The sequence below is a fragment of the Cryptomeria japonica genome, chromosome 11, assembly GCF_030272615.1.
Source record: "Cryptomeria japonica chromosome 11, Sugi_1.0, whole genome shotgun sequence".
In the NCBI taxonomy this organism is placed as follows: domain Eukaryota; kingdom Viridiplantae; phylum Streptophyta; class Pinopsida; order Cupressales; family Cupressaceae; genus Cryptomeria; species Cryptomeria japonica.
The window spans coordinates 460,238,049-460,257,439 of NC_081415.1; the positions used below are offsets into that span (position 1 = coordinate 460,238,049).

The 19,391-nt window shown below is 38.9% G+C and overlaps 1 protein-coding gene across 1 annotated transcript; it reads right to left on the reverse strand.

The window, feature by feature from the left end:
• Positions 1-399: 399 nt before the first annotated feature.
• On the reverse strand, positions 400-16,536 carry LOC131068232 (leucine--tRNA ligase, cytoplasmic). Its single transcript, XM_058003422.1, has 2 exons — positions 16,167-16,536; positions 400-3,837 (listed from the first exon to the last, which is right to left on the reverse strand). Exons 1-2 carry the CDS (start codon positions 16,295-16,297, stop codon positions 549-551), a joined length of 3,420 nt encoding a protein of 1,139 aa, XP_057859405.1. The 5' UTR covers positions 16,298-16,536; the 3' UTR covers positions 400-548.
• Positions 16,537-19,391: the final 2,855 nt, after the last annotated feature.

Genomic DNA, 19,391 nt, shown 5'->3' on the forward strand with positions numbered 1-19,391 from the left:
CTATAATCGGTGATGAAAACAAAGCAAAAAAAAAAATACCATCCTTGTAATGTTAATCAAAAGTACATTGTACTGTGCAACATGGGAAAAAGCACAAGAAGATGCAACAGTCAAGTGCACGAACACAGAGAAGCACATGGGCATGCAAGAAGAATGTCAGCCCATCAAATTGCGTTGTGTCAATGGTGCATATTCATTTGTAGGATCATAGAGCAAATACATATAGAAGATTAGGTGCAGCTTAAGCCTTAAGGGCCACTTATCCCACGTCCATGCACGTAATGCTGACCACGGAAAAAAGTGAAGACAAAATGAATATTATGCTAGATGCAATCAATAATCACTTGGGTCGATAGTGATGAGCAAGAGCAGTCCCTACAAATTTACTTTGAAACTGCATTAAAAGAAAGCAACGTTTAAAATATGATTTAATTTTTGAAAGCAAAAGTTGATTGCATCTTAAAATTTGAACTAACTCAACTCAAGCTATGAGTATGAAAAGATAGTTTACAATGTGCCAACTTTGTTTCGAGAATTTTCTTAAAATTTTAAGCAGTCCTAAAGATTGAAATCGGATTTCCTGGTGAGGGAGGTGTCTGATTCAACACTGAAACATGACGACCTGCTCTCTGCCTAGCATTTTCATCTGCTGCAGTCAATACCTCCAATTCTTCAAGGCCTATTTGTCTCTTGATTAACTCCACATTTTCTTGAAGGACTTGCATCTCACCAAAAGGTAACCTCAAATCTAGTGCTTGAGGCCCAACAGCAAGAGACTCATCCTTTTTAAACTTCAGAAACGGCATACACTGTTTAAGTACTTGCTTAAAATCAGAACGTCTTCCAATGGGACTTTCCTTCAGAGCAGCTAATATTTCCTGGTCAGGAGCAAAAGAGTGACTGTTTCTATCATACTTATCCTGGAGAATCCTCAGACATATGGCCTTCCAATCTTTATATTCCTCTTCAACATAGAGCAATCCTATTGATGGCTTTAACTCCTCAGGTCCTGTCGCAGGGTTTGATGTATCTTTTTTAGCCTTCTTAGGACCAGACATCTGCTTCTGATAAAGCTTCCTCATGGAAACAATTGTGTCCTGCAAATACTTATTAGCACGCTGAAGGGTAAGATCGGGTGACTCTGCAGCTGGCCACCCTGATCTGACTGCAAATCCATCCCTCTTTAGAACTTCTTTCCATACATGTTCTGCATAGTGAGGACATATGGGAGTGATTAGCCGTGTCTGCACATCCATGAATCGCCACAGCAAATCTCGATTCATGCCACCTAAACCACAGGACAACCTGTACTCATCCCGAGCTGCCTGAAGATCATAGAAACCAGTCTTCAAGGCCTCCCTAAACATCATTGTGTTGTAGTTCTTTTCAGTCAGCTCGATGGCAATATTTATTTCATTAGAAAACACCCTATCTGCATAAGTAGACGGGGAGCCTTGCCTCAAGGATGCTGTTGAAGCCAAAATCTCCTCCATCCATATGATCTCTTTTGTAAGTCGGAGAATTGCAGCATTAGCAGTCTCAAAAACAAAATTGGCATCATCCATTCCATCACCTGCATCAGCCAAAGAAAATCGAGTAGCATCTGAAGAGAAGTCCTCTATTGCTTGACGTAAAGTTCTGAAATTGCCTGTAGACTTTGACATCTTTTCAGAGTTGAGCATAAGATGCCCATTACACCTAAATGAACGTGGCCATTTCTCCTCTGGCAATATTGCTGTATGGTTATAAATGCAAAAAGTGAGATGGTTCTGAATCAAATCCTTGCCAGAAACTCGTAAATCAAAGGGGTACCAGTACTCAAACTCTTTCTTCATGCGCTTTAGCAAGTCAGAAGGAATATCTGAGTGTGTGAAAGGACCGCCAAAAAATATATAATTCCAAACTTCATCTGTCATCTGCTCTGCTTTTATTGTAGTGGCAGTCTTACCATATATGTCCCCATTTTGCAAAAGGTGAGCAACAGTGTAATAGGCCATGTATAGTGTGGAGTCTGACAAAGATTCCACAAGAAATTGTTCGTCCCAAGGAATTCTGGTTCCAAGGCCAAATGATCTAGAACAGGCCCATTGATTAAGCCAGCCCAGTGTATGCTCAAATCCATGCCTAGCCTCGTCATAATAAAGCTCCATATTCGCCAAACACTTTTGAGCCTTTGCTCTCCACTCAGGTTCACCATATGTTACATACCATTGGTCAGTGAGGGCTACAACACATTCATCACCTGACCTGGAGATAACTTTTTTCTCGGGCTCACTGTACATGACTGCCTTCCCTGATTCCAAAAGCTTTTTCCTGATTAAAGGTTTTGCTACCTGAACTTCCATGCCCTTGAACTCTCCCACAAGCATTTTTCCCTCAGTGAAACCTTTCAAATAAGTCAATTTCTTTGCATCTGCAAGTTTATCTTTGTCATTCTGACTTTTGATCTTTAAATCAATGCACACCTTTTCAGCTGATTTGTCCCCAAATTCTGGTATATTAATGATAGGAATAACTTCAAATGGCAATACCCATTCATCCTTCACTCCAAACTTGGCTCTTAGAGCTGCTTTGGACTTCAAATCTAACAGGGCCATGTAATCATCAGGTGAGTCACTAGGCACACTGGTTACTATACCTGTTCCTTTGTCTGTTAGAATTGTTAGCATGGGAAGGGCATACACAACATCATTACCTGCAAGAGGTGACCTCAAGGGAAGACCAATTAAATCATGGCCTGTCAACTCAACCAGGCACGATGGCTTTTCGGGGAGCTTGGACATATGCTGATAAGCAAGATTAAGAGCAGCTCTCTGAGTGATAATAAAGACGTCTTTGTCATTGATTTCAAATGCACCATACTTACCATCAGGTAATACCCAAGCATTTGTCTGACCATACATTGTTTCCGGTCTCAATGTTGCTGCAGCCAGAAACACATTCCTACCTTCCAACATCTTCAATTTCTCAGTGAAAGGTGGAATCACTTCCATTTTGATAAGGGTGTATTCTTGTGGTTGTACGCCTTCACCTGAGGCCCTGTCGTGATCTGCACAAGGCTGTCCATCTAAAGGAGAATAGATGGTATACCGCATGTCCTTTACAATTTTTCCCATATCTTTCAGAATCCTCATTTGCCATCGCACAAAGGAATCATAAAATGGATTCATGTCGGTGGTGATAAAGGAGCGTCTCCAATCAACTCCAAGTCCAAACATTTTCAGATCTTCTTTTGCCATGGGAGGGAAGTAGGTGAGCCAATGATAAGGATCCCTAAACTGAGCTATCTCTCTGTCTTCCAATCCCAAACTCTGCATTATTTGCCACTGGTACTTTGCAGACCCTTTCTTCGCAGCAGCTTTGGACCTTTTGCTCTTAAATTGCTCTCCCCCACCATTGAGTTGTTGTTCGGTTGGTGATTGGTTTTCTACTTCTTCATCATCTTTGTCAGCAGGAAACACTGGAGGATTTCCAAACTGCTTAATCTCATTATCCAGCTTATCAGCACATGCCTTGATGGGCATCCCAGTGCAGTGAAAACCAAAGGGGAAGAGAACATTCCTGCCCCTCAATCTATGGTATGCTGAAGCAAACTCCAACTTGGAGAGGGAAAATGCATGACCTAAATGAAGGGCACCATTCATATAAGGGTAAGGGAAGTTGCCAAAATATTTCTCACCTTCTGCAGGGGGTTCAGGGCCTGCATCTGCTTTGAACACCTCACCTTCTTCCCATCTCCTCTGCACATCCCTCTGAATTTTCAGCAGCTGATCTCTGCGGGCAAAGCTCCTAGTGCCCTCCTGGGCTGTTGCTGTTGCTATTGTGCTATTCATTCTCCTAATGCACACACAAACACAACATTGTATGAACAATTGTGTAAACTTAAAAAGCAGACAATGAATGATTTTTTCTTTCAAGCTGGTCAGAATACAATGAAATTAGACACAATTACAGAGATATCTGCAACATAATCAAACAAATAAATCTCAAACATTACGTTGATACAAATAAATCTTAAGGAATTATTTCAAAACTGAACAATATCCTAATCAAGTAAGCACAATTTGATAAGCCATATATGATCAGAAAATATCAGTTGACTTTATTGGAGAAGTGGAACAGAACTCAGATGACATGTGAAGCTAGTTTCACGCATCAGAAGTTGGAAAATTGGAAACAAATGGGTATTTTGTGCTTCTGTGCAGAACTGCCAGTTACAGACAGGCAGCAGATTTTGACTATTGAAAAGCAGCATTTTGAATTTGCTAGGGCAGTTTCATTGAGGGAAGAATCTAGCAAAAGACTACCAAAAATACTTCCAATTCTTCTTGGTTTCAAAGTCTGATGAGTTTTGGTAGCTAGTGTGACTATTGCAGCCTATATAACATTTGAAAATGTTCATAGAGGCAACAGAGAAGGATTTGAGTTGAATTGTTCAAATACTAGTTCGAATTCGTAGTTAACAAACACTGTCATGGACAAAAGAATGGAGCAGAGTGCATATGAGAGCTGCTTTGGAGATCATTGTCATGCCCCTGAAAATAGAGAAATAAATTGAGAAAATTGTCTTATTTAAGACTTCACAATTTTCTGTGATTATAAGACTGAGCCCACCCTATCAAATAAACTAACCCTACATCAATGCATAAGATGATTAACACAGTGACCACTATACAACCTTGGTCAAAGACTTTATTAAGGAGAGACTTTATCAATGTGTCAGTTAAGGAGCATTGAATTAATGTTCATTAATGCAGCGATTTGTTGTAACAATTAAAGAGCAGCAAAGGCAATTAGAAGAAGTAATCTCATTATTCATTAAGATGCAGCGATCTTATTCTTTATAAAGCTGCACTTTGAATCTTAATCAAGCAGCGACCCCTATAGTGATTAGACAGTGATTCTATCTTAGAAGGAGCAATGATTAATATTAAGGAAACAACAGCAATCAATTACTAACATGCGATTAAGTTAATAAACAAAGGGCAGCGATTGAAGAGGCGTGCCTAGTGCCTAAAGAGCAGCACAACCAAGAGACGTATCTCCTCATAGAAACATTAAGAAATTAAATGGAGAAGACCACGATGGGGAGAAAGAAGGGATCAAGGAGAAAACAAAAAGAAAGTATCAGAAAGAGAATCGGTGATCAAGTGAATTAATCTAAGAAAGACAGATTGGGAACAAGCATCTCAAGCTCACACTTCAATTGAATATAAGGTTCAACTAATATAGCATAAATTATTAAATAGTAACTCTTGTGGTATGCGGCATGATGTATAATTACTCACATATGAATGATATGTATGCAACCTAATGATATTATATTGTTTATATAATCTCTTATATAGAATATAGACAATAATGTGGATTCCTCGTATATTTGTTTAAATGTTGCAAACAATGATAGTGATAGTGAGGGAATACAAGGGGGACTGTTATGAGGTCCTCTTCTAAGCACACCACTTCATGGTGGATGACTGATAGTCCCATGAGGCCAAGGAGGTGCAAGGTGTGCCGTGCCCTTGGGCTTAGAAGGGAAGGATACTCCGGCCACCCTTGTAATTTCCCCTCAAACCTCTACCATGGTTGACTATTGGGTTAAAAACCCAATCATAGGAAGGAGAGTAAGGGTGGCGAGAAGAGGGAGAACTGCTATAGGATTCCTCACTATGTACACTCCCTCATGTGGATGTCAAAAGACCACATGAGGCCAAGAGGGATGTGTTGTGACGTATTCACACATCGCCCCATTGCAAATGGGGACCCCCAATTTTTCACTTTCTAGGTTAGTTGTCTTATAGCTTAACTGTTGGTAATAGTAAGGTCTTTTGCTATTAGCCTTTCGTTTGAAGAAGTGCACTTTCTCAGGTGGCTAGGCAATGGTAGAGTTATTTCTCCCTCCTTAGGTTGGAAGAGGTCGATTGATGTCAATTTGAGCATAGTGGGTAAGGAAGGTCAGTTGAATAAAATTTGACTAAGTACATGAAAATTGCCTTTGCTCCCTCCTAGGAGCGAAATGCACTTCCTTTACCTCTCCACAAGAGCAAATTTCTATTGGTCATGTTTAGGAGCGATTTTCTTTGAGTCATTTCCTTTGCTCCTAAATTGGAGCGAAATTCACTTCCATTGCCTAGACATTGGAGAGAATTTTTCCTTGGCCATCAAGGTGGAGTGGTTGCATGGCATAAACAAGAGTTTGATGGTGGAGTTCAAGCCTCGTCAACTATGCAAGTATTTCCTTCGTCATCAGGGTGATCTGATCATATTTCAGTGAGAGGTATGTTACAAGGGCAGAATTTGGCTAAGTATGCAAAAATTTCCTTTGCTCCATTCTTGGAGCGAATTTTGTTTCCTTTGCTCCTTCTCAGGAGCGAAATCCCTCTCCAGGCCTCTTATAACATCTAAAACCCCATTTGATCACCATGTGATGTCTAGTTTGAGCAGTGAATGCAATCTTCGATCAACAACCTTGAATTTGGGCTAAGTACGAGATCATTTCCATTGCTCCTCCTCAGGAGTGAAATCTACTTCCTTTGCTCCCTCTCAAGAGCGAAATCCTCTTCCATTGCCCTCATCTTGGAGCGATTTGAACTTCTTATGCATATTTGAGGGTAAGGAGCAAGTTTAAGTACCTTCGACATCATTTTGATCAAGGAAATAGGTTGATGCATCATAATTTTGACAAAGGGAAGGATGGCAAATTTGAAGTGACTTCCTTTGCTCCTCTCCAGGAGCAAAATTGACTTCCATTGCTACCCTTTAGGAGCGAAATTTGCTTCCTTTGCTCATTCATATGAGCGAAATTTGCTTCCTTTGCTCATTCATATGAGCGAAGTCATCTCCAAAGCATTCGTTGAAGGTGTTTGATGACCTTTTGTGATTGGAAACTAAAAAACCTAAGGCATGAGTTGATGAAACCAAGCTAGAAGATGAATTTGAGGTTACTTCCATTGCCCTGGTTTAGGAGCGAAAAACACTTCCATTACTCCTCATTAGGAGTGAATTTCCCTTCCTTTGCTCTTGGTTAGGAGCGAAGTTGATTCTAAAGCCTCCCTTGAGGTTAATTTGACACATTCACATGCATAGAGGGCAAAATACCAAGACATGAGTTCATAAGACCAAGCTAAGGGTGAATTTGAGTGACTTCCTTTGCTCTTCTCCAAAAGCGAAATTTGCTTCCATTGCTCCTCCTTAGGAACGAATTTGACTTCTATTGCCCCATCCTAGGAGTGAAGTAATCTCCAAGACATCTGGTGAAGCTGATTTAATGACTTTTGCACATGAGGAAAAAATCAAGGGATGAGTTGATGGAGTGGAGAGAGAGGATGAAAATTCGGCTGTTGAGTTTGATTTGACTTCCATTGCTCATCATTTGAAGCGAATGTCACTTCCTTTGCCTTCATGTTGGAGCGATTTCCATTGCCATCACCTTGGAGCGAATTCCTATTCCATTGCTCCCTTCTAGGAGCAAAAATTACTTCCATTGCTCCCTTGCAAGAGCAAACCTCTTCCATTGGCACTCAAAAGGTCTGAAATTCTTCTTTTAGCATGATAGGGGGTGTATCGATTCAATCAATTTTGTTATTTCATCAATATGATGCAAAATGTTTTCTTTTCTAGGTCTGATTGGAGAATCAAAGCGAAGAGTGAGGAAGCATATTCAAAATTACATCAAAATGGGATGCAACATAAGGCAAGCATGACAACAAGAGGGGCATAATACATTCAAAGGTTTCATAGCACCGTGGTGACATGAAGAAGTTTTGTTGATTAAGACAAGTTCAAAAACCTTCAGGACATCATCCCAATATCAGGAAGTCAAGACCTTGTAACTTGAAGGAAGAATAAATTGCACGAGGAAAGAATATTTTACAATCTTGAATTTCCTCTGGAAATCCAAGAATCATTGCCAATACATCTGGTGATTGTTCCAGAAGAGTTAATCAAAGTTAGAAGATTAGCTCAAACAACATGATACAATTTGCAAACACGCCTCCAACATCACCACATTGAGCAAGTGACTTAAGTTGAGTATCAAGGGATATTGCTTGTGATGAGATATGAGATCTACAAGTGCAGATTGAGGTGGCAGCCCAGTCACTACTCCACCAATCAAAGGAGGTCCTACATCAGCATGTCTTGATTCAATGAACCCGATTCATCCATGAGGGTACAAACTCCAATGCACCTACCCCCATTTTCTATTGGTTCACATTCAACATTGAACCTAAATGTAATTTTCTCATTGGCCAGAGGGAGTTGTCTTAACAAACCCTAATTAGGGTTTTCTATCTTGTAATCTTGGTGGTTGATTGTGGATCAATCCAAGCCATTCATTGTAAAGTGAGCTCTCTATATAAAGCTCAAGCTCTTCATTTGTAAAGGTTAATAGTGAATAGAAAATAGTCAGTAGTAGAGAACTAGTAATAGTTAGAAGTTAGATTAGGAGGAGGAGGAATTGTTGTTAAGACTTGTAAATGGAGATACTCTTTTCATTGAAGTTATGGTGAAATGTGTTATTTTAACAAGTCCCATGATTTCTACTTCTCATTTACTTTCATGTTGATTAGATTGAATGGAGAAAATTGTTGAGTGCATTTGTGTGGAATCAATTTAGTCCATACCACTAGCATCTTGCTGATTGTAAGTGTGATTTGCGTGGTCAACTAGAATTATATGAGATCAACTTCAATTGTTATACGTCCATTGTTTATGCATTAACTTGAATGGTAATCAATGTTTGACGATAATGATTTGAACATCTTTGAATTGCACCTTAGAAGATTGCACTGAGCTTGTGTCAAATTGTTTGGTTTGATGGTAAGACCTTGCCCAATAGGATTCCATAAAATTATTCACTCTTCTCTTACATTCCTAGGAGTAGCGTAGTCTTCCTAAACCCTTCTCTTTTGCTCTCTTTTTTTTATTATTCTCCTAGCAAGTAGTTAGAATCTAAGTTCCAGCAATTCAAGCATTCATGTACAACGTAAGTTCCCTTGTGATTCCAACATAATCACATCAAACCATTGAGCTTATCCACACGTCGTGACCCGACATATAAGGAACCTTGGAGTTGTCTCAAGTGATCCTTATGTGAATCTTCAGCATTTGAGAGACTTTGATCAAGAGAGGATAAGATACTTTTGGGTATTTTATTTTGTGTTCACATGTGCCTAAAAAACACACCAACAGGATGGTATATCCGCTCTTGGGCCTAGGGTAGAGGATCGCATTGGGCACCCTATCATGCTTCCTTATCCTAACCCTTTTATGGTTAGACTCCATTAATGAATTAGGTATATCATACGATTAAGATGATGTCCCTAACCCTAGTAGGAAATATCTATTTTATGGATTATGATTTCAATGATTAACTAACATGATTGCAAAGTCTCAACCAAGATCTCTAACTCTATTTCATTTCTTGCTTTGTTTGGAATTGTGATTTTAGAGCAAAAACTAGGGCACTTACAAAAGGGGACATTACAAATGATACCAAAGCCTTAATCATGCCAGCCTGCAAGACAAACCTACTTTAAACGCCACTCAATTAGGATTAATTATTCAGTCCTCTTATTAAATAAATCAAAAATAGAATCAATTAGGCCAGCATTGCATTTTTAGGAGTGTGCCTTCAACTGCTTCGTGCCTAATATGTTTTGAGCATGCTTACTCCATGGGAGTTTTATATGTGCATTTTCCTCATGTATACCTTGTGTTTGCTTCATGTCTGGCATGTTTCCAGCATATGTGGTTTATATCTTATGTGTATTTATGTGTTGCTTCATGACTGATGTATTTTCAGCATGTCTACTCCATGAATACCTTTCTCATGTATGCTTCATGACTGCTGTGTTTTCAGCATGTCTACTCCATGAATACTTTTCTCATGTATGCTTCATGACTGATGCATTTTCAGCATGTCTACTCCCTGAATACCTCTCTCATGTATGCCTTGGTCATAAGTGTATTTATGTGCATGATTTATGCCTTACATGTATTCCTTTGTATACTTCACAATTCATGCCTTGCATATATTCATATGTATGATTCATGCTTTGCATAGGTGTTTCATGCCTTACGTGCATTCATGTGTATTGCCACTTGCCTTATATGCTAAGTTGCCGGTTCTGGTTCGGGCTCAAGTCTGGGTTCGGGTCCGGGTTCGAGATTCGGGTTTGTGGGTATGGCAAAAAAAAAATTGGGGTTTTGGGTTCGTTAGTACAAAAACATATAAAACTAAAAAATATATACATATATGCAGCAGTAGTTAAATTCAAAATACACCACTATGCTAATATTCAAATAACATAGCAAAACAGTGTTCCGCGGGGACGTGTCCCCCCCCTTTTTGGCCGCGTCTCCGAGATGGGGACGTCTCCGGGACGGGGATGCGACGTCCCCCGCCATCCCGCCACCACCACCCAAGCGTCCTCGGAGACGGGGAGACGTCTCCGCGTCTCCCAAGGAGACGCCTCCACGTCTCCTTGAGAGATGTCTGGGCGTCTCCCCGTCCTTTGAGAGACGTGCAGCCACGGGGACGCGTCCCCCCCTTTTTGGCCGCTTCTCCGAGACGGGGACGTCTCCGGGACCACATCCCCCGCCACCGCCACCCAAGCGCCGCCGGAGACGTCTCCACGTCTCCCAAGGAGACGCCTCCACATCTCCTTGAGAGATGTCTGGGCGTCTCCCCATCCTTCGAGACACATGCAAACGTCTCTTAAGGGACGGGGAGACGCCCAGACATCTCTTGTTGCCCCCACGTATATGCAATGTTTAAAATTAAAAAAAATTTAAAAAGTGACTTTTTAAAGTTTTGGGGGGGTTAAGGGGTAACCCTAATTGGACGTGGACCAATAGAAAAATAACACCCGACGCCTGTAGAAAATAATAAAAGTATTTTTGGCCTCGTGGGGCGCTACCCCTCGACCCCGCCCTGTATCGCGACAAGGAACGTGCAAAGGGCGCTGCCCCTTGACCCCAACTTGGGGACGTTGCCCCCAAACCCCCGTTGAAAAATACAGGGGGAAACCGCGCCGATAGAAGTAGTAAAAATCTAACCTCCGAGTCTGATTAGGCTCCATATAACAACACAACTTAGAAATCTTGGTATTTAGATTTAGTATTTCAAATTTCCTATAGTCTCATTTGAAATGTAATTCTTATACTATAATACTGTCATACATCTTTTCAAAACTAGTTTTTCAAGTACTATATGTATATGTATAACTATATCAGCATAAGAACTTAATGAGCATAGTAAGTTTGCCTATAGATTGTCATAAAAGGAGAAAGGAAACATGTTAGCCATAAATTTGTGATACATTCAATATATTTGTGATACATTCAATCTCAATCTACCACCTAAATTTACCAATACGTCAATATCCAACCATAACAATCTATATGCATACAAAATGTATGGCAAAGAGGGGTGATGCCAAATTTCCATAATTTGTGTTAAGAAATTGAAATCTTATTCATTACTCACTTCTATGCGGTAACTACAATGACAGTCATATTCACACTACCAACTGAAATTTCTCATTGGCTAATCACTTTCCAATGTTAAGGGTTCAAGATACATACTCTAATTAATGGCGTCAAGTTAAGTACACATCATCATTTGGACCTATTTAATCAAGATCAAACATTTTTCACATTCTTTAATTAATACAACCTCTATACGTATTGAGAAATTTATCTCACCAATTGTCTTAACTATTGACGTAGACATATTCATCCAACAACTTATAAAGCAAGAAATTTAGACATATTTGTATTCCTCTCATGAACAGTATGTAATGATGGAATAAAACCATTGTTTGGGGTTTCCTCAAAATCACTCCCATGGTCATAAGTGACACTTAGTAACTCTTTTTACCAAAAGCTCTTCTATTCTCTTAACAGTACTTATCATTTCACAAACTGCTGATCACACGTCATTAAACATCATTAAAATCATATTCAAAATTTGTACAAAGCATTACTGAACATAGCCATCTGTCACGATATCAAGCTTCTTTACAAATGTTATAACATTTTACTCTCTCTTGAACAATTGTGTTAGGGTACGACTACCATACAAACAATGAGATTTGGTGAGCTAATTCCTAAAGGTCTACATTCTTCTACATTCTATAAGGCATAGTCAGCATGATCATCTCACAATTAAGGTCATAGATGTGTCATGCTTCTAATCCTCATATATATATGTGTGTGTGTGTGTGTGTGTGTGTATATATCTATATATATAAAGATGAGGATTAGAAGCATGACACACATCTATGACCTTAATTGTGAGATGATCATGCTGACTATGCCTTATAGAATGTATATATATGTGTGTGTGTGTGTGTGTGTGTGTGTGTATGTATATGTATGTATATATATAAGTTCTAGCCTTGACGTTAAGAGATATCTACAATATTGTGCCAACATTGAACAACCTAAATTATCTCTTTACAGTTGCAAAATGATGCATAAGAGAAACTTAAGAGCCTTGACAACTCTATATTCCGTTGTTTCAATATTGCAACTAGAGTAATATCAGAGTTGCGCAGCAGACGCTAATTGCACCTTAAACTCTAAGGGTTGATTTGAATCCACATGGTATCAAAAGGACCAATGAAAACTAACTTTGCTTGAGGACAAGCAAATCCCAAAAAGGGCGGACTGTCATGCCCCCAAAAAATAAATAAATAAACTGAGAAAATTGTCTTATTTAAAACTTCACATTTTTCTGTGATTCTAAGACTGAGCCCACCCTATCAAATAAACTAACCCTGCATCGATGCATAAGATGATTAACACAGCAACCACTATACAACCTTGGTCAAAGACTTTATTGAGAGACTTCATCATTGTGTCAGTTAAGGAACAATGAATTAATATTTATTAAGGCAGCGATTTGTTGTAACGACTAAAGAGCAGCAAAGGCAATAAGAAGAAGTATTCTCATTATTCATTAAGCAGAGATCTTATTCTTTATAAAGCTGCGATTTTAACCTTCATTAAGCAGCAACTTCTACAGTAATTAGACAGCAATTCTATCTTAGAAAGAGCAATGATCGACATTAAGGAAACAACAGCAATCAATTACTAACATGTGATTAAGTTAATAAGCAAAGGGCAGTGATTGAAGAGTCATGCCCATTGCCTAAAGAGCAGCACAACCAAGAGAGGTCTCTCCTCATAGAAACATTAAGATATTAAATGGTGAAGACCATGATGGGGAGAAGGGATCAGGTGAATTAATCTGAGAAAGACAGATCAGAATCAAGCATCTCAAGCACACACTTTGATCGAATCTAAGGTTCAATCCATATAGCAGAAATAGCAACTCTTGTGGTATGCAGCCTCATGTAATTCTATGTATAATTACTCACATATGAATGATATGTATGCAACCTAATGATATTATATTATTATATAATCTCTTATATATAGAATATAGACAATAATGTGGATTCCTCATATATTTGTTTAAATGTTGTAAACAACCATGATAGAGATAGTGAGGGAATACAAGGGGGACCTGTTATGAGGTCCTCTTCTAAGCACACCACCTCATGGTGGATGACTAATAGTCCCATGAGGCCAAGGGAGTGCAAGGTGTGCCCCGCCCTTGGGCTTAGAAGGGAAGGATACTCAGAGCATCCTATTGTAGTTTCCCCTCAAACCTCTACCATGGTTGACTATTGGGTTAAGGAGTCCCAATAATAGGAAGAAAAATAAGGGTGGCAAGAAGAGGGAGAACTGCTATAGGATTCCTTACTAGGTACACCCCCTCATATGGATGACGAAAGGCCACATGAGGCCAAGAGGGATGGTATATCTGCTCTTGGGCCTAGGGTAGAGGATCGTTTCAGGCAGCCTATCATGCCTCTTTATCCTAACCCTTTTATGGTTGGAGTCCATTAATGAATAAGGTAATCATATGATTAAGATAATGTTCCTAACCCTAGTAGGAAAGATATATTTTATGGATTATGCATTCAATGATTATCTAACATGATTGCAAGGTCTCAACCAGGATCTATCTTGTCCAACAATTTAAATTAGTAAATGATATCTCTAACTCTTTCATTCCTTGTTTTGCTTGGAATTGTTATTTTAGAACAAAAACTAGGGCATTTACAAAAGGGGACATTACAATATTAGGGACTGAAATAAGTTGATTTCATGCCAGCTGTGCACCCGAGAGGCCTAAGATTATAATCCCCGTTGACGATGATGGAAAGTAAGTGTTTTTCCTCAACAATTGCTGAGGTTTTCTCCTGGAATTAGGGTTCTCCAAGATATATCTGTCTGTCTTCACCTTGTAGTGTTTATTTGTTCTCAACTTCCTTAAGTTCTTGTTATTGATTTTTATTAGACTGTACAGTTCATCCATCATTAAGAATATGTATACGATGACTGGCAGTGAGGCCTAGCTTGCTTGAGTTTACCACCACTATAAACTATTTACACCTCAAAGCCAATATAATGCATCTTATCAGTTCTTATTTCTGGCAAAACTTTTAATCATAAAACCATCTGCATTACTAGTTGATCTCAGTGAACAAGACGGTGTTATATGATTTCATATATCGTTCTTGACATTGTCAAAAGCAGTTCTGATGTCTGACATTAAGCTCTTCAGTGAAAAAGGATTCCTACATTGAATGTTGGTAAACAGTCGTTTGAAGATTTTATGTTTTTAAAAGTGATTTCAAATTTGTTAAAAAAATTAAAGTAAAATTGCATTTAGTATCTCAAGCTTTTCTAAGATATTGCAGTTTTTTGCTTTGTGGTTGCATAGTGAATGCTTCAAATTGGAGAATAGTTTTTGAAAGTGGTAAAGAGAAAAAAGACAGTTATACAAATAAAAAATAACGCACAGGTTGTTTTTTATTTGTCGAAAATTAGGAAACAAATGGGTATTCTGTGCTTTTGTGCAGAACAGCCAGTTTCAGACAGGCAACGGTTTTTTGACTATTGAAAAGCAGCAGCTTTGAATTCGCTAGGGCAGTTTCATCGAGGGAAGAAATAGCAAAAAACTACCAAGAACACTTCCAATTCTTGTTGGTTTCAGTTTCTAATGACCTTTGGTATCCCTGGCATGACTGTTCCAACCTATATAACATTTGTAAATGCCCATGGAAGCAACAGAGAAGGATTTGGGTTGAATCGTTTCAATACTAGTTTGAATTAGTAGTTTACAAACACTCTCATTGAAAAAAGAATGGAGCAGAGTGCATAGGAGAGCTGCTTTGGAGATCCTAGGGACAGAAATAAGTTGATTTCATGCTGACTGCGTACCCAAGAGGCCTAAGATTGTAATCCCCATTGATGATGCTGAGGTTTTCGCCTGGAATTCGAGTTCTCCGAGATATATCTATGTCTTCACCTTGGGGTGTTTATTTGTTCTCAATTTCCTTGAGTTCTTGTTATCGGTTTTTCTTAGACTGTGAAGTTCATCCATCATTAAAAATATGTATATGATGACTAGCAGTGAGACCTAGCTTGCTTGAGTTTACCACCACTACAGATCATTTAAACCTCAAAGCCAAACTAATGCATCTAATCAATTCTTACTTATTTCCACAAAACTTTTAATCATAAAACCATCTGCATTACTAGTTGATCTCGGTTAACAAGATGGTATTATACGATTTCATGAATTATCCTTGAAACTGTTAAAAGCAGTTCTGACGCCTGGCAGTATTAAAAGATGTTTTCTTTTCAAATGCAAATAACTGGATTATATAGATATTGGGACCTCTGATTTTGCATAACAGATTATGAAAGAGCATACATATAAACTAGAAGTCTATCTTTCGATTAAACTGCCACTAACTGGGGGACCAAGTCTGTCAAAGTCGCTTGACCAAATTTGAACCTAAAGTTGTTATTTTTCCAAACTTCATGGCCTGCAAGAAATGTAAGTTCTACCATTCTGAACTGATGCACCTTTAAGGAAGGAAGAAAACATTAAGAAATTTTGAAAGAAAACAAGTCCTTACCAAATCAAACATAAAAAAACCCTACATTTGAGTACAAGCCCGATTTGATAAATCAAAATACCAAAAGTGATCGATACAGATGTGGGCATTGATAAATAAGAAGGAAACGGAAGAACAACAAATCCACATCAAAGAAAACTGTAAAAAAAGATAACCTACCCGATAAGAGAAACCTGGGAACCAAATCTGACAGATAAAAATGAAGAAGATTTAAACGGTTTTCTCAAGCTTGAATAAGCGAAAGGATTGTTATGCCATCTACAAATCTTAGAGGATCGAAATCTACACATGAGTATTCATCCAATGCTGTTCTCTATTTCATCCTCTAACCAGTTCCCTGGTTTTGGATTTGCTGCTTGATATACACTGAGTTTGAACAAGTGGGATATAAACCCTAATCCTAATGGTTTCTTTCAGCCCAAGCCAAGCCACATGAAGCTCGCCATAAGAATTTAACCCTAGTTATAAAGTGAAACCTTGGTTTATCGAAATCGAAGGAAAAAAACCACGGTTTATTGAAATCAAAGGCAAATGATCATGGGGTCCGAAGGTGATATAGAACATGCGCACCCTGGGCCCAACAAATGATCGCCCTACTCTCTAATCGGACATCAAAAACATAAAAAATCGTATAAATATTCAACTTAAACATAATATCTTTTGGGTCATACATGTATTTATTACCAAAAAAACATAAAACATTGCATAACATTTAGAAGTATTAAAACATAGTCTTACGAAATATACACATGTCAACGTGGGCACTTTCACGTGCCACAATGCCAAAGGGTGGCCCCTCTAACCAAAAAAATATGTGATTGTAAAACTTTTAAACATGAACAAGTTTATGTTATGTGGCCTCAGCCGCCAATGAAACAAGCATAACATAAACATTAATATGGCCAACACGGCACGCGTGGACCCAACCGTGACCCCTCACGCAGCTCATTTTGGCTGGTTTGGGTCCACGTCTGCGTCGTGACACCTCCTTCCCCTGGCACAGTACCCAACACTTCATCGCCTGTGTACAACCTGTCCCGTCTCCTTCACGTCTCTTCACGCCAACTCCCACCAGCAACGACAGCAAAAACCGTGTAAGGCCACCAAATTCTAGCGAAAAACAATCAAATCAGGCTTAAATGAATTACTTTTGCAGATTCAATGGACAAACAATACAAATTTAAATTTCAAATTCGAAACAACACATTAAAAAGGGGGAAACTACGCAATCCATGTATAAAACATAAATTCTCATCTCGTTGCAAGAGCCGGATTTGAAAGAAATACAGTGCAAGATAAAAAGAAAAAGAAAAAACATAAAGTGGCAAACACGCATAACAGTCGACCAGATTCATCAAAAGCACACGGGTATTGTTCTTGTTACCATACATATTTTTCTACATCACTATTATTTCACATTTTCTCCTTTAAGAACTATATAAACTATAACGTATCTCCCGAAACATTTCGAAACATTCCCAAGCATTCCCAGAAACCATTCCCAAGTATTGACAGACATTCCCAGCAACCATTCTCACTAAAATTTACATATTCGGTTACTTTTAAATTAAAAACATTGACAAATATAATGTTTACCAAAAATGTGTCACATACACACATATTCATTCAGTCTCGCATTCGCTTCTTTTGCTTGGGCGAGGGGACGTAGTCTTCGTTGTCGTCGGAGTCCGCAGGAACCTCTAGTACTTCGTACCAATAACCAGTGTCATTTGCAACTCTCGCCTCACCTGCACCTCCCGATGTTCCCTCTCCTACTGCCTCACCTACACCTCCCAACGTTCCCTCACGTCCCGCCTCACCTGCACCTCCCAACATTCCCTCACCTCCCACCTCACCTACACCACCCGACGTTCCTTCATCTGCCTTCTTCCTCTCAATGAGCCACATCTCTAGCATCGTCCATCCGAGTGTGGTTTCGAAAGACCCTTCCTTGCGGTCTGCCCCCACTTCCCATCGAATGAAGGGGAAAATTTTAGGAACCCCACGACCCAGTTCTCGCTTAGGCACTTCAAACCCTAGCCCTGGAATAGTCGTTACGACAAGTTCATCGAGATTGAGCAGCCATTCATCGTCCACAATTTCTTTCAACGACCATTTAACTTTCTCTGAACTTTTCCCAAGCTGCCAAGCCCAAGATGCCACGATGTCCACATTCATCCATTATTGGTGATATGTGTTCATGAAACAGTCACCCAGAAACAATTTCAAGTACCGAAGAAATTTTTCATCCCCGAACTTGAATACGGCCTTCAACCTTTTATCGATGATCTTGCCCCTGAAAGCCAGTTGTTGTCTCATTGTGTAAAGGGTGAAGGTGGCTTCCATGTCTTCTGCAAACACTACACACATATACAAACCTTCTGGATATATGCAGGGAATGTTTTTTTAACTAACTAAAACTATATCCCACCAACACATTACATAGCAACTTCACTGTTTTTTTAATAATTGCCTCCAGATTTATTCTCTATCGTTGTCTTGTTTCGTTTATTGACCAATTAATAATTGTGTCCCTTCACAATTGCCATGCGTATACAATTAATGCATGCACAATTGTATAGGAGATGGCTACCACCTTTCACCCTTTCCCAATTGCCATGCGTGTACAATTAATACATGCACGATTTTATAGGAGGTGGTTGCCAGCTTTCACCCTTCGTAATTGCCATGCGTATACAATTAATACATGCACAATTGTATACGAGGTGGTTGTCAGCTTTCACCCTTCACCATGTATACAGCTGAGTTGGCTTCCTCCTATCAACAGATGGGGTCCACATGTATATGGGTTGTATATGTATGGATACCTTTCTATGGGGTCCACATATCTAATGGGCTCCAATTATGTATTAATACCTTTATGAACACAAACACACATATTTATATATATACGCACATAGTCACACACATATATATACACATATTTATATATACACAAATGAGTATACACACACACACACACACACACACACACATGTGATTATATATAAAGTCAAATACATATGCATACATTTATATATTGAAACATATTTGTGTATATATGTGTGTGTGAGTATTTATGTATATATGTGTCTATGTGTGACTGCATGTATCACTATTCATATATATATGTCTGTCAATCCATGTAATGGCATACGACTTACTGTGCAATTGCAGACCCATTCAATATTTGCATTCACAGACATGTACAAGTGTTTAGCAATTTCATACCAATCTAAACTTTGAATTCAAAGAACATTTAGAAATGCATGCCAATTAGTCTACATGTATGTATATACATATGATAATGTGCACGTGTGTATATACAGATTAAAGTAATGTTTTGAGGTCACATGCAAAGATTGTAATACATAGCATGATGCA

Bases quoted from the DNA above. Each gene is read 5' to 3' on its own strand.
- LOC131068232 (XM_058003422.1), bottom strand. From the start codon at position 16,297: ATGTGTAGATTTCGATCCTCTAAGATTTGTAGATGGCATAACAATCCT. The intron at 3,838-16,166 runs GTAGGTTATCTT...TGTGTGCATTAG, and splicing joins TCCCAGGTTTCTCTTATCGG to GAGAATGAATAGCACAATAG.